Source organism: Argiope bruennichi, chromosome 1, assembly GCF_947563725.1.
Source record: "Argiope bruennichi chromosome 1, qqArgBrue1.1, whole genome shotgun sequence".
Classification (NCBI taxonomy): domain Eukaryota; kingdom Metazoa; phylum Arthropoda; class Arachnida; order Araneae; family Araneidae; genus Argiope; species Argiope bruennichi.
Genome location: NC_079151.1, coordinates 22,451,392 through 22,465,813, shown reverse-complemented (window position 1 = coordinate 22,465,813; position 14,422 = coordinate 22,451,392). Strand labels below are relative to the sequence as shown.

The 14,422-nt window shown below is 29.8% G+C and overlaps 1 protein-coding gene across 2 annotated transcripts in view; it reads left to right on the top strand.

Moving 5' to 3' along the window:
* LOC129963400 (mucin-2-like) overlaps positions 1-13,950 on the top strand; it is a 68,668-nt gene extending 54,718 nt beyond the window's left edge. For both annotated transcript variants that reach the window (XM_056077762.1, XM_056077755.1), the window contains exons 5-9: positions 1,216-1,295; positions 2,022-2,122; positions 6,396-6,664; positions 10,301-10,455; positions 13,353-13,950. In XM_056077762.1, the coding sequence (XP_055933737.1) occupies positions 1,216-1,295; positions 2,022-2,122; positions 6,396-6,664; positions 10,301-10,455; positions 13,353-13,514 (767 nt within the window). In that variant the 3' untranslated portion in view covers positions 13,515-13,950. The remainder of the gene's footprint in view (positions 1-1,215; positions 1,296-2,021; positions 2,123-6,395; positions 6,665-10,300; positions 10,456-13,352) is intronic.
* The last annotated feature ends 472 nt before the right edge of the window (positions 13,951-14,422 follow it).

The following is a 14,422-nucleotide window of genomic DNA, read 5'->3' as shown; positions in this document are numbered from 1 at the left end:
TTGAAAATTTAGACTAGGTGATGTTACTTGCTAAGTGAAGATTTTTATTTCTTCATTATTATGAAATAATTATTTAATTAAACTTAAATATATGTGTTTTTTTTAAAACTGCCTAAAAAGTATGAAAATCTTTTTTCCAGCCCTTTAAAAATCTTATGATCTTATACATATTATTGTAAGAAATTTGTATTTGCGAATTTTCAAAATCTTAATTAAATAATAAATCTTTATGGGGTTCGAATAAATTATTTTATACTTTTTAGACCATTTTAAAAACATGATACATTAATTTTTTTTATAGATAATCACTTTCTGCCTTTTAGTCTTGTGTGTGTGAAATTACAATCGGTTATAAACTAACTTCCAGATGAGTTAATGATTTTGTATGGCGCCATCTGTTGGTTATAAAAATATTTAGAGTATGAACCGAATAGCGAACATGCAAAACAGACAAGAATATGAGTTAATCATTGTCATCCAATTCTGAACTATGTTTGCAGTTTCAAGTCACGAGCTCATCGGGAAGTTAGTTTAAAATTGATGGCAACATTTGCATTGAACAGATAAACAAACAAAGGAAAAAGCGAATAAAAAACACGTTAAAATAACATTTTTATATAATGAACTGAAATTTCAATCTGGTGAATAAATTTGCTGATGGAGTTATTTAATTTATTCATCATTATACGAAAAGTTCTTTATTTCTATCTACAAGCAACTATAATTTTGAAGGTAGTCAATTTTACATTTGCTTGGATATTATAACTCTCATATTCTTAAAATTAATACTTTGTCTTACGTATTTCAAACTTTAATTTATTCTTAGACAATTTTTTTTTATTAAAATGACAATATTAATGGCACCATTGACAATATAGTAGAATATTTTCAAATACTTTTTTAAGATCATTATAAAATTCCTTTTTTGATTCTCATTTTTAAAATGTTTTTTTAATGTTCTGTGGATTTCAGTTCTTGATTTAAAAATACTTGATATTGTGTATATGGATATACTAACAATCCAAATAATACCCGATTTATATATTATGCTAAAGTAGGATATTTAAAGTTCCCAATCTTAATTACCGTTACAGTCATAAAATGTATTTTATTATGTCTGATATCAGTGCAGAGTATATTAGAATAATTTATCGTAATATATACCTTTTTCAGTTTGTTGTGCTATTATCTTTCATAATTTCTTTTCTATTTCAGTATGTGGTAAGCCAATTCCAGGACCAATGGGACGAATCGTTGATGGAGGAAACTCGTATTTTGGAGAATGGCCTTGGGTGGTAAGTTATTTGATGACTAGTCGACAGTGAGATTTTGTATGCTACTCACATAAATGACTGCATGATAAAATTCAAAACACATGTCGATCGACATGTTAAGAGAATTGCTGCTGATTGAAAGTAATACATGTCATGGAAATAACTGCAAAATACTTCCGAGGAGCTTGGTGGAAACATTCATTTCTCAGGAAACAACTACGAAAAAGTCTCCTCTCATTATTATAGTAAACAAATTGTGACCATGCTTGACAATGCCAAACTCGATGGTAACGTCTAAATATATATAATTTGAAGCACTATTACATGTTTTCAGTGGTTTATCCACGTGATAAAATTATTAATAATGAATCATTGTTCAATTATTAAGAGCGCAATGTGTATCTCGGATCATAGAATGCAACATTTGACTTAGCAGATCAGGATTTACACTTGCCAAAACCTTATTTGTACTATGAATGTCATCATTTGGATTTATTGTTCTGTTGAATTATTCCAATCTGAAATTATACTTTGTAATAATACATCGTTTCTTAAAAAAACACAACCGTTTATTTAAAAAAAATTTAAAAAGTTTTAAATGCTACTATTTTATCTCTCGTAGCTCTCATTTTATCCTCGTAGTTTTACAATAAATTTTTCGATAAATCATATGCTTTCTATTATAATATGCATTTTATATATATATTATAATCTTCTTATTTTCATAAAAGAATTCTTGCTTTACAGGTTTCATTAAGACAGTGGAAAGCAAACTCTTTCAAACATAAATGCGGAGCTACACTTTTGAATGAATTTTGGGCAATAACTGCTGCACATTGCGTTGAAAAGTAAGTTATATGCTTGTTATAAGATTAGGTAAAAACGTCAATCATTAAACAAAATCTTTTCAATTTTAGCTGATCTTAACTTTAGACCTACCCAGCACACACATATATTATAACACATATTAGGGTACCATTTTAAAATATCAACAAATAAAAAAATAATGAAATTATTTCATGTAGCACTTCCTGTTGGGATATTCTATAATTTTATTTTAGATTTAGAATACCTAACGAAGGGCAATACATTTTTATCGATAAAATCGTTTCCTGAAAGATAAAACAGACTTATTTCGAACTACCTCAAGTTCTTTAAAACGAACTTTAGCATTTCTCTTATCTGTTAATTTTTAAATTTCGTGCACGTATAAGAAATTACGTATCTTTCTTTTGCATGCAAAATGTGTTTCCCAGTGTTTTTCTTCCCGGATCCATTATGCATGGACTTACCAAACTTTTTTCCGTTTATTTGACCTTGAAATTATTGCCAACCGACGCACGTGCAACTTTGAGAATAGTATCTTTTTTTTCTTTCTTTCTGCTGACACGGAATTGTTGCATTTTAGTTTCAGATAGTCTTAGTATTATTATTCTATAAAAGCTTCAGTCAGTTAACAACTAGCTACTTTATTTGACCAGTTATGCTGAAATCATTCAGCGACTGTGGTTTCCAATGAAATCATCAACGTGATTGCGATTAGTATAAATTCATTTTAAGTTCATTTGGTTGAATTTATTTAAAGGATTTTCATATTATATCATTTTTTGTCATCGCTTCGCCTAACTTTGTGAACTTTTGCCTCATTATTTTCAGATTTAAACTACTGATTTTTTCAAAGAAGTTTCAAAGATATTTGCAGGGGAGAAAGATATGTAAAATGTTTATACGAGTTTATTTTCATGAAAAGTCTTGAAAGTAAATTTTACCAAGCAAACCCGAAATTTATAAGTTATTTCATCCAGGCAATGTAGCCAAGAATAGCTACCAAATATAGAATGAAGATGTAAAAGAAGAAAAAATCCGGTAATCCGGTACCTTTATCCATGAGGATAAAGGTACCGGATTATTTTCGTGGCTTCTGGATCGTAGGTACAAGATACGATCTACAACCCTCAGAAACTATTGCACAAACTCGGCATAAAATCGCTGACTTCGCCAGCGGGTTTTTGACGAGTGCCATAAGTAACAACAACTACATTTTCACATATCATCTTAGTCGCATGGACTTTCCAAGCAGATATTTCTTGACTTGTCTGACTTGATTCTCTGACTTGTTTTTATCCTGCCTTAATCCCTTATTCAGAATTTGCATTTTATTGGCTGAAATTTAAATCAGCTTGTATTGTGCTCGAATAAAATTTCTACTTTTATAAATTTCAAATTAATGTAATCAAACATCACACTCATTTCTTTTTAGAATTCGACATCATCTTGCCTCTTAATATACCATTTACATAGAAAAACAACCATCTCTATTTTTGGATTCATCAAATAAAGTGTTTTAAGTAGACCGAAATAGAAACGATGCAGACATACTACCCATATAAGCATTGTTTTTTATTCAAACAAAAATATTTTCATCAAAAGAAGATTGAATTGCTTTGCATTTCAATCGTTCATGATAAATTGTTTTTCTGAATAATTAAGTATTTGGGACGTGGAACGAGACGATTCTTCGCATCGCGCGTTGAAGAATTCTTTTCAAATTCAAGATCATTATCACAGTTGTCATTATCACTTTGTTGATCAGCGAACTATGGTATTCCAACTCCCCAATCCATGACCACTGTGAACTCTGAAACACTAACCTACTTCGCACTTAGTCAAGTATAGGGAATAGCAGTCATGGGAATTTTTGGTAACCAAGTCACGCAACGTTTCCGATTGAGGGAATCAACCTTTGACATCTTGTAGACAAGGTGATGATTACTATCTATAGAATTGTTCGGATTCATTTATTCAGAATGCATTGTGGACACTGAACTTGAAACTATTCAGCTGAAAAATTCGAATGCAATGGCAATTTTATGCAGATTTTGCCCTCAAACATTTAAAGATTTTTTAAAAAAATCAATATTTTTAACTAATTTTTCAAAAATTACACAAATGGAGTTCAAGAGGAAATTTAAAATTGCCCAATGATCAACATTTTTAAGTTAATGAATCAAATAAATATTGTAACTTTGAATTTAATATACAATTTTTCACGACTGAAATTTTTGAAAAACCAAACTGATTATAATTTTTCAAGGAATTAGGCTCTTGTAACAATGACTGTCTATTGTCTTTCAGAAATTTATCAGAGAAAAGCCTTTTTTTTAAATACCATTTTACAATTTTTTCTTTTGAATTTGCGGTGAAGAAGCGGTATCGTAAGAAAGCTGTGGGCCCGATTCCACACATTATGAAAGATTGTGAGATTTTGTATGATCAGCATGAACATGGTCTTATGGCTCACTGGATGAAAATAGGATTGAAAAGCTTACTGAAATTCCAAATTGTCAGGAACATTACCATCTTAATTGCTGAGAAACTAGTGACTTAAGAACTGGACAATGATTAAGTTTTGGCAATCATTTTTAAATTGCAACTACTCATCCCGTTATTACAGAAATAAGCCGTATAGAGAGGGCTTATTATGAAAGTTTTGACAATTACGGACAACGTTTTATTTTTATCATGTATTTTATTCATTTATTTTATCAATTTTATATCATTACATTTTTTGCCATTTTTTTCTTGCTTTTATTTAAAATCTCCTATTTAATTCTGTATTTTGGCATTCCGAAGGAATTATATGCAAGTGATCTGGATTCAGAACCTCAAACTTGCCATTTGGTGGCCTGCCATTTTCTTTGGCGTTTTTATATCAGATGCGTTATTTTGCGGGGACCCAATTTTTTCCCGTTTAGATTCAACTGGAATAGGAATTGTATCTTGAATTCATAAGCCTACAATACGACCACTGAGTAGTTAATCCATTTTAAAATAAAACGATTAAGGATCCCAAAATAAATTGAAATTTTTAAAACACTCTGAGCTCACTTTGAAGTTTTTTACAATGAATGATTAAAATGAACATCGCAAAACAAAATCTTACTTGGAAGATACATGATTCATTGCTATTTTTTGAAATGTTCGAAACTGCACATGTTTAAACAGAATTTATTTCCTATTAAATAACATCAATTTCCTTCTGTCACGAGTATGTGAAAATGCATTTTTGCAATATTAACCGATCGTTCAGTAAAGGTTAATTAAATTATATGCATTATTATTTTAGCTAATTCTAATAGTAACAAACGGAATTCCTTATTTTAGTTCGATTGTAAGAAGAAATCCGAGCTTTTACATACTCATATTGCTTATTTAAAATCAATTTTAATGCTTTCAGTATTTTTCAAATGGATTTTTTTAAAAGTTGATATTCCGTGATTTTAAGCAAAATAATAAAGTCTACACTAATAATAATTTATGGCACTTTTATATATAAAAATTATTTATTACCAGAAAGCAAAAACTAATTCTTTTATTCCAATGCAGGATAGATGTAAGAACTGATTATTTTACTTTAGTTGACGTATATACAAATAACATTGATATGCTTAGGTTAGCATACATATTTTTAATATAAATAGAGTTTTGATTCAACGCATAATTAGAAATGAATCTTTACAAACAGTGAAATGTACATTCATGCAATTAAACTTCCACGACAGTTTAAGTCTTTAGTATTCACTGTGCCAGTTTCGCAATGGATTTATAAATCAAAAATGAAGTAATGCAATAACTTCTTATTAATGAGCAACAATTATTATTATTTGATTCCTGGAAATAAATTCCAAAGAATTAAATATTTAAAATGGTAAAAATTGTAAATGACAGAATATTGAGAAATAAAATGAATTAATCGCAAGGACTTCACATTAGCGACTTTCTTATACGCTGGTTTGAACAACCTCGGGGACTACTTGTTACTTAGACGATTATCTATTTGAAACTTAAAAAGTGAAAAACAAATGTGTTTGAGCACATGTATCATTTAAAACTTTAAGTCTTCACTTTTTCAGGTGTTTCGAAGAGTATTATGAAGAAACAATATAATATTACTAATGAAAGGAAATTTTCCATAATGGGATGACAAGGGAACTTTGTATTACTAAAATTATACGTAATATTTTAATGTTATAAATCTTATCACTTAAAATACAGAAATAAAGATTTTTTTATTCTATATATTAAATTTTAAATTGCATTTTAAACATTTTCTTGTTTTAGCGTTCCTCTTACGGACATTCTTCTTCGAATGGGCGAATATGATATTACTCACGAAAACGAACCTTTACCATTCGTGGAGAGAAGAGTCCAGATCATTGCCTCCCATCCTCAATTTGATCGCAGAACCTTCGAATACGACTTAGCTCTATTACGCTTCTACGAACCTGTCGTGTTCCAAAGAAATATCCTTCCTGCTTGTGTCCCAACAGGCAACGACACCTATGTTGGAAGATACGCAACTGTTACTGGATGGGGAAGATTGTATGAAGGTAATTACTTTTTTTATTTTATAGATATTTTTTTCCTTATGTTGATAGCATATATATCATTCTGAATACCAATAAGTAACCAGTGGCGGAAAATTAAGAATATGTGGAAGCTGCAATTATAACTTAATATACGCAGATTATGGTTTCTGCTTTGGGATTAAGTAGCTGTGTGGGTTGACTTACCATACTTCCATTCTAGTGAAGGGGTGCATATCATGCCGGAGGAGTTGGGTTCATAGCCATTAATAGTCCCTAAGACTCCATTGTCATGTTATTGTCCTAATTGCTGCCAATTAATTTAATACCTTTTCCTAGGCAACATGGGAAGAATTTCTTTACTCATTATCTTGAACGAACATTCTATTCTCTCCACTTATTGTTATATTCATTAACCACCACGCTGACAATTTTTCCCTATCCTACTACACCAGGCCAAATGTGAAAGGCTGCAGTAGTCGAGATATAAATTTTGATTTTGAAATTGGAAAGCTACGGTATTAAGACCCGATTCTACCACATGATATGTTGGCTTGGTATATGTGAATTGGATATCGAGTGTCAATGGTGCATCATGGAAGTTTGGAGAAGGAATTCCAGATTTGTTGTTGTTCTCGTCATTTGATAAAGATTTAAATTATGTGGTCTGGCACGAAACATCTGTTTGGCTGCTTTAAAATCAGAACATTATTTTTCTAAATTATAAAAGGATCTCAAATAGGATATATAGTGAAGAATAATTAAATTAAAAAGAAAAACTCACTAGACGATCGAGAAACCACAGATCTTATTTTCTAACAATCTAATTTGGGGAGGAGGCTTTTGTCTTCCCGACTCTGTCAGAATCCCAGTTTTGAATAGATACTTTGAAATTTTATGTACTATTATGTAATTCTAATCTATACTCTTTTACATTTGATGTATTTTATATTCTTAATATTCGATTAAGAATATAAAATCATATTACTATGTATACATGTTTATAAAAAGATTGTTCAAAATCTTTTTCATTTGTACAGATTGATTATAATTACAATGACTTTCCGCAGATAAATGTGAAGACCGCTGTGTTTGGCATTAAGTTGAAACTTGATACGTAGGTTACTTTGACTGGAAAAAAAATCTCCTGTAAAAATTAATTCTGATCTCGCACACCAGATGCAAAGCGGTGAAAAGAATGAAAAATCCCCCCACACTCAATTTTGAATAAATCTTTATTTAATCCCACTATTTGTTCAATGTTTATATCATTTGTGTCCATCGCTTGTTATAATCCGTTAAAAAGAATCCGTTAACGAATCATTTTTGGTGGATCGGCAGTAACATGGCATGCTAATGTCATTTTCAGAGTCAGAATTATCTTTCTATCGATATATTCCTTCAGGAATTCCTATAATTCAAAATTCAAAAATCATAAAATCTGGAAATCGGAGAACATCCTTTCACTCGTCGGGCATTACGAACCCGACATCATCTTACATGAGAGCGAAAGTCCTTAAATATTTGTGTTCTTTCGTAAGACAAGAAAAACATATAAATCGCAGTAATAAGTACCCTTGTAAGGAACAAATTTTGTTTCTTGAAGAGTGTTCCCTTCAAAGAAAAAGGAGTCAAGAAGAAAATTTGTAGCAAAATCACAATATACAGTAATGCAATCAAAAAACATAAACTGTTCATGTATAATGTTAGAACGGGTAGTACCCCATATATGAGATTCTAAATGTCCATTGCTTCATTTAGTGTAAAATCATTTCATTTAGGGCTTTGACCACAAAGCGTTGCACTTTCAACAGCTATTTTGGCCAGACACTGGTAAGGAAAATCAATGCGACGCTTTGAGCCTTGAAGGTGCATGTTTTGCACCACGTGGACCTTGTATGGATGCGACATTATGCTGGATCTCAGAATATTTCGTACCGTAGATTAAGAGAGACAATTTTATTTCTTCCATCCCCTTCCAGAGACCAAACTATGTAGTCTCTTCAAATTTAATAAAAATCTCTTCAATCAATGCGTCAACATAGGCCTTTTTCCCAAATCTTTCAAACGTCGATAAATCTGCATGCAACTATTACTGTAGTTTTAATAAGACAGCTTGACTAGTAAGTTCGCTTTTTCTTCTTTAAAATCACGATGCATAATTTTATGATACTGACTACTGGCATTTTCAAACGTTCCTGATATATATAACTACACTTCTCCATGGCATGAAAATAGCCATCTAGGCACTAAATTTTAAACATTTTTTTTTAATTTCTTTCCTTTATGACTTATATAAAGCATAAACCAATTTTCAATTAAGTCATTCAGAAAAGACTCTACGTAAGTCTCAATAGGGAACTTAAATTATAATCACTAAATATAGAAATGATGATCATAACTCATTTTTGATTTTTTATGAATTTAACATTTCTAACGACTTTAAAATTCTAAGTAAACCTTTTGCTTAATGAATTACGATTCTGACTTAACGCAGTTTTATTAACGCTGTTTTTGTATTACAAATCTCATTTCATATGACTTCTAATTACGATATATTAATAAAATAAACTAAACCATCTTAAAATTTCAAGGATTATGTTTTGATATTATTTTGATGAATATAGATAATGAAGAAACAAGAAAACAAGGAGGGGGAAAAACATTACTGCTTTGCCTTATGAACGCACTGTTAAAATTTTAAAATTATCTTGCTTTACCTTTTACCGAGAAAACAGCTGCTCGAATTTTTACCCATTAAAAAATCTCCCCGTAAAGCTACACACAGTTTATTTCTCGGTATGGTAATGAAATATGATGATTCGGAGGAGAAGTTGACGGATTAATAATAGGATTCTTATTTTTGAGTACACTGATGATTTTACTATCATGGGATAGATTTTGAAGGATAATACAACTCATTAAAACATAATATTTTGTGTAGGAATGCATAATTGGAAATGACGCTTTAATTCATGCACACAAAAATGAGACATGAAAAGAAAAACGTTATTTATAACATCAACATAAAGTGCATTTGGAAATAATGTTTACAATAAATGCTCACAATTTGGACCACCAATATTTCTATAATATATGTTTGGTAATGTCGAAGAACAATCCCAAATATGATAAACATTTCGCGCAAGCTCTCAGCCACAATGGATAATCGAATTGATTGATGAAGAGACTGAAATCTCGCCAATCATTCCTTCAATTCGACTAAGAGTGCATTATGTGCTGGTGGAAATTTGAACATTTATTATAAGCATTGCTGCAAAGAAACACTTTTCGATGATGTCAATAAGGATCTTGTTTAACTTTTTTGTTTTCTTGCTTCAATGTGTCACCAATCATACATTTCTATAGAAAGAATGTTTTACTAAGCTTCAAACTTTGTTCCTTTATCATAGAATCAGCCAGTATAATAATGGTGATTGGATTGTGTTTGCATTATCTCCGATTACGTGATGTAACCTACGTGCACCTTCTTATGCTGTTCATTAGGTGACATGTCATAGCTCCAATGTCACTGTCATGGTTACTTATTCAGTGCATCAGCTGGTATAAAAAGAAGATAATTACTAATTTAGGGTAATATTTAGAAAAAAAAAACTAAAAGTTCCTGCTTTCCATTGTAATTTGTGATTATCTTTTCAGATGGACCTCTTCCTGATGTGATTCAGGAGGTATCTCTTCCAATCATCACCAACAAGCAGTGCGAGAGCATGTACAAGCAAGCAGGATTCGTTGAGGACATACCGGACATATTCATTTGTGCGGGATACGTGAATGGTGGAAAGGATTCCTGCGAGGTAAAATAATTCATTTTTAAGCAATAAACTAAAATGTAGGGTTTTTTTTTTCTCAAAAAAGTGTAAAAGCATGTGGAGATAAAAATTATACTAAGTAAATTAAAATTTTAATGGTATTTATAAAATATGTCAATTTTTTTAAAGAATATTTAGATATTTCTGTCATGATATTCATTGAATATTAATTTTTAAAAATATTTTAAAGATTAATTACCTTATTTTTTGTTAAAATCATTTTAGTTCCTTATTAACATTTTTAAAAAATATTGTTGATTACATATCTTTAACTTTTTATACATTTTATAATATTCAACAATATTTTTTTTCATATTTCTTACTGAATGGTACCTTTCACTAGAAATATTTCATAGAAATTTATCAATTAGCTGATAATCAAATATTCAAATATCCTATTATCATCAAATTCTGTATCAGTGTCGCTCATAATTGTTCGCATAAAAATACAGAACATGGACAGGCACAAAAAATGATTACAAGCATAAATTTTTAGAACATGGGAAAAATATACTTTTTATTCTCTTTTACAACTTCTATTTGCTTTTAATTCCATTTTTTCTAATAAAACATAACTGATCTGATTATATTCAGATTTAAATAGTTATATCAACTAATTTTCTATAAAATACTTAGTTATAGCCTTTCTAGTTGTCACTATTTTAATATATGGAATTATGCTTACAATATCCCAAATTCTCCTTTCTAAATATTTATTTTAAGTATCACTTTAATTGGAACAAATTACTACTAAAAGTGCTAATTTAATATTAAACTACTAACTTATAGCAGTTCAATAAAGTATTACAACTAGATCAATTTAAAAATATTCTATATATAATTTGTATTTTCTTTACATAAACGTACTCATTTTATTTAGAAAACCGAAACTAAAAAAATTTTTGCTCTAAAACTTATGACCAGAAGCATAAGATTAAAGTATAAAAATGTTTATATTTAAAGATTGAAATTCATTTTATTAAAATTACTAATGAATACAAATCAAATAAATACAAATTGAAGTTTTAAACTAATGTTCCTTTAAAGAGAATAAAAGGATTTTTTTGTTATATTTTGGAACTATGCCAAAAATTGAGATTTTTCAAGGAAACATTTCAAATACAATTTATTGTTTTTGAAATTATTTGAGGATTATTTACTATTTGATAAATTGTCTAGACAGACTAAGAAGATATATTTAATATTAAGGATATTTTAATGGAATTTAAATAGCATTTATTAAAAAATGTGACATTTACGTGCAAAATATGAATACTTTACAATGCTTATGAGAATATTTAGACGAACAATTTAGTTTTCTGCAAAATATATTTTTCAATTTAAGTTAAATAATAAAAAGGATAGTATAGTTCTTGATTTTTTCATACTACAGAATTCATTTCCAGGCAGAAGTGAAAGCTTTAAAGATGGCCATTGAATATTGTGAAAGGGTGGAGGACGGACAGAAGTGCTCAATTTTTTCAGATTCTCTCTCCGTCCTACAAGCCATACAATCTTCTCACAATTGTAATAAGGAAATATGGACGATAAAAGAAAAGATAAAAAGTGTAAAAACCAACAAGTGGATAGAGTTGAATTGGGTTAAGGCCCATATTGGGATATATGGTAATGAAAAGGCGGATCAATATGCAAAGTTGGCGGCACAGAAAGAGGGTGTTGACATGGTTGTCCCCAAATCAAATGGTGTCTTAAAATGGGAATTAAGAGAAGAAATAAAGCTGCAATGGTTTGACAGATGGTATATGTCCAAAAACGGAAGAGTAACTTTCGATTTTATTCCTAATCCAGAAATAAAAATAAGAAGATACCATCCACTGATAATTCAAATTATATCAGGACATGGGAGATTTCCTGCATATTTCCAAAGATTTGGAAGAATGCAGGACAATAAATGCATTTGTGGAGGAATCGGTACTGTTTACCACTATTTAAAGGAATGTATTGAAATCTCGGAGTTAAGAAAAAATCTGAAAATTATAAATAATGACTTAAGTACAGTACTGATGGTACCAGGCAATCTTAAAACTCTGAAGGACATGATGTCAAAAATTGTCAGTTTTTTACCAACTATTTGAGAGTTTGTAGATAAGGAAGAAGGACAATAATTGACCACTTTGTGGCCAATTACCTCGAGGAGAATGTCAGTTTGACAAATCGGTCAATGCAAGGATGGACAAAACTCAAGATAGCAGTCGGCCACAACAAATCCTGTCGATACTGCTACGTTCAGTGGTGGCGGGGTGGTCGGCTGTACGCAACAACAACAACTACAGAATTCATTAAATAACTGTACACTTTTCCAAACATTAATCTTTGAAAGGAAAATTAATGGTGATCACAATCTTTTAAAAAATATATACTAAAGGATATTGATAAATATATATATTAAATGATGTTGATACTAATATAGTATATATATTTATCAATGTCATTTAGTAAAGAAAAAAATATTAATAACTTTACAATTAACAAACTGCTGAAAATTTAGCGGTAACTGATTGTTTTTTCACTGTCATTTCAAGCATTATACAGTTTTACAATATGCTTACTTTCAGGGATATCAATTTTGTTAATGGTTACATTTGAAAGATATTAATTCTTTGACTAATTACCAAGTAATGGCCAATAAAAACGCACGCGCGACATATTTTTGTAAATTTGAATTAAATAGAAAATGATTTCGACCAATTTATTACAAGAATGCATGTTTTCATTATAGTTTTTCCTGTTTTTACATCTTAATTTCTTCAGCTTGACATATAAAGTATTATAAACACCACAATGGTGCATTTTAATTAGTCACTCATAAAATTACTTTTATATAGTAACTTAATTTTTTATTCCCAATTTCTTTAATCTAGGGTGATTCTGGTGGACCAATGGTATTGCAAGAAAGTGACGGACGCTGGGTATTGGCTGGCGTGATATCTTGGGGTATTGGTTGTGCCATGCCCAACCAACCCGGCGTTTATACAAGGATAACCAAATTTTCTGAATGGATCAACCAAATCATCATTTTTTAGGTGTTTTCTTGCTTCTTAGACATATCTTTCATGACAATCATTAAGAACATATCGTGTATTTATTGACATTTCCCCCCCATTTTCTGACGGAAAATGTGGCCACCTCATTTCAAAGTTACAGAGACTAAAATTCTGTAAATCAACTTTATTTAACTGGAAGAGATAATTAGCATCTACGAAAGAAATCATATTCTTTGTGTCTTAAATTATATTTATATGTGATGGATTTTGCGAGTTGCCAGCCACGACGAACAAATACAAGATGCAGGACATCTTATTGTTAAAATATTTATTATACTCGTGTCAGTCATTTGAGCATCTTATTTATGAACATTGATTGCAGAAATACATATTTGAAATGTAGTAAGCTTGATGCAAGGTTTACTGTGTTTTCAATCTTTATCATTACTTTTGATAATAAATGATTTTAAAAGAATTTAGCATTTTATTTGTGGTACATTTTTTGGCGTTTAATTTGTGTTTCCTTAACATTTAAGAATGAAAAGATTTATTTACTTTATAGAGGATTATACTCGTTGGAACATCTCCTTCAGATGAAAAAATGATAGAAATATGCAGCATATAAAACAAAATATACATATATTAAACTGTAAAGAACAGACATTGAAAAAAAGTAAAAAGGAATTTCCAGTGATAAATAACACATCTGTGCTTTTTACTAAGAACTTTGATGTAATTAATGAAACACATTCAGGTAGTCTAGAACAAAGAACTCTTAAAGAAAAAAATTATAAGAATTTTGGATATAGAATCAGAACAATTGGTAATGATTTTAAGGAATAAAACGGAATTGTTTTAAATCTAATCATTTGACAAATCAAAAATTATTAAAATTGCCGAAACTTCATGTGCATGGATACTTATTAAAAACCATTATATTTAACTGT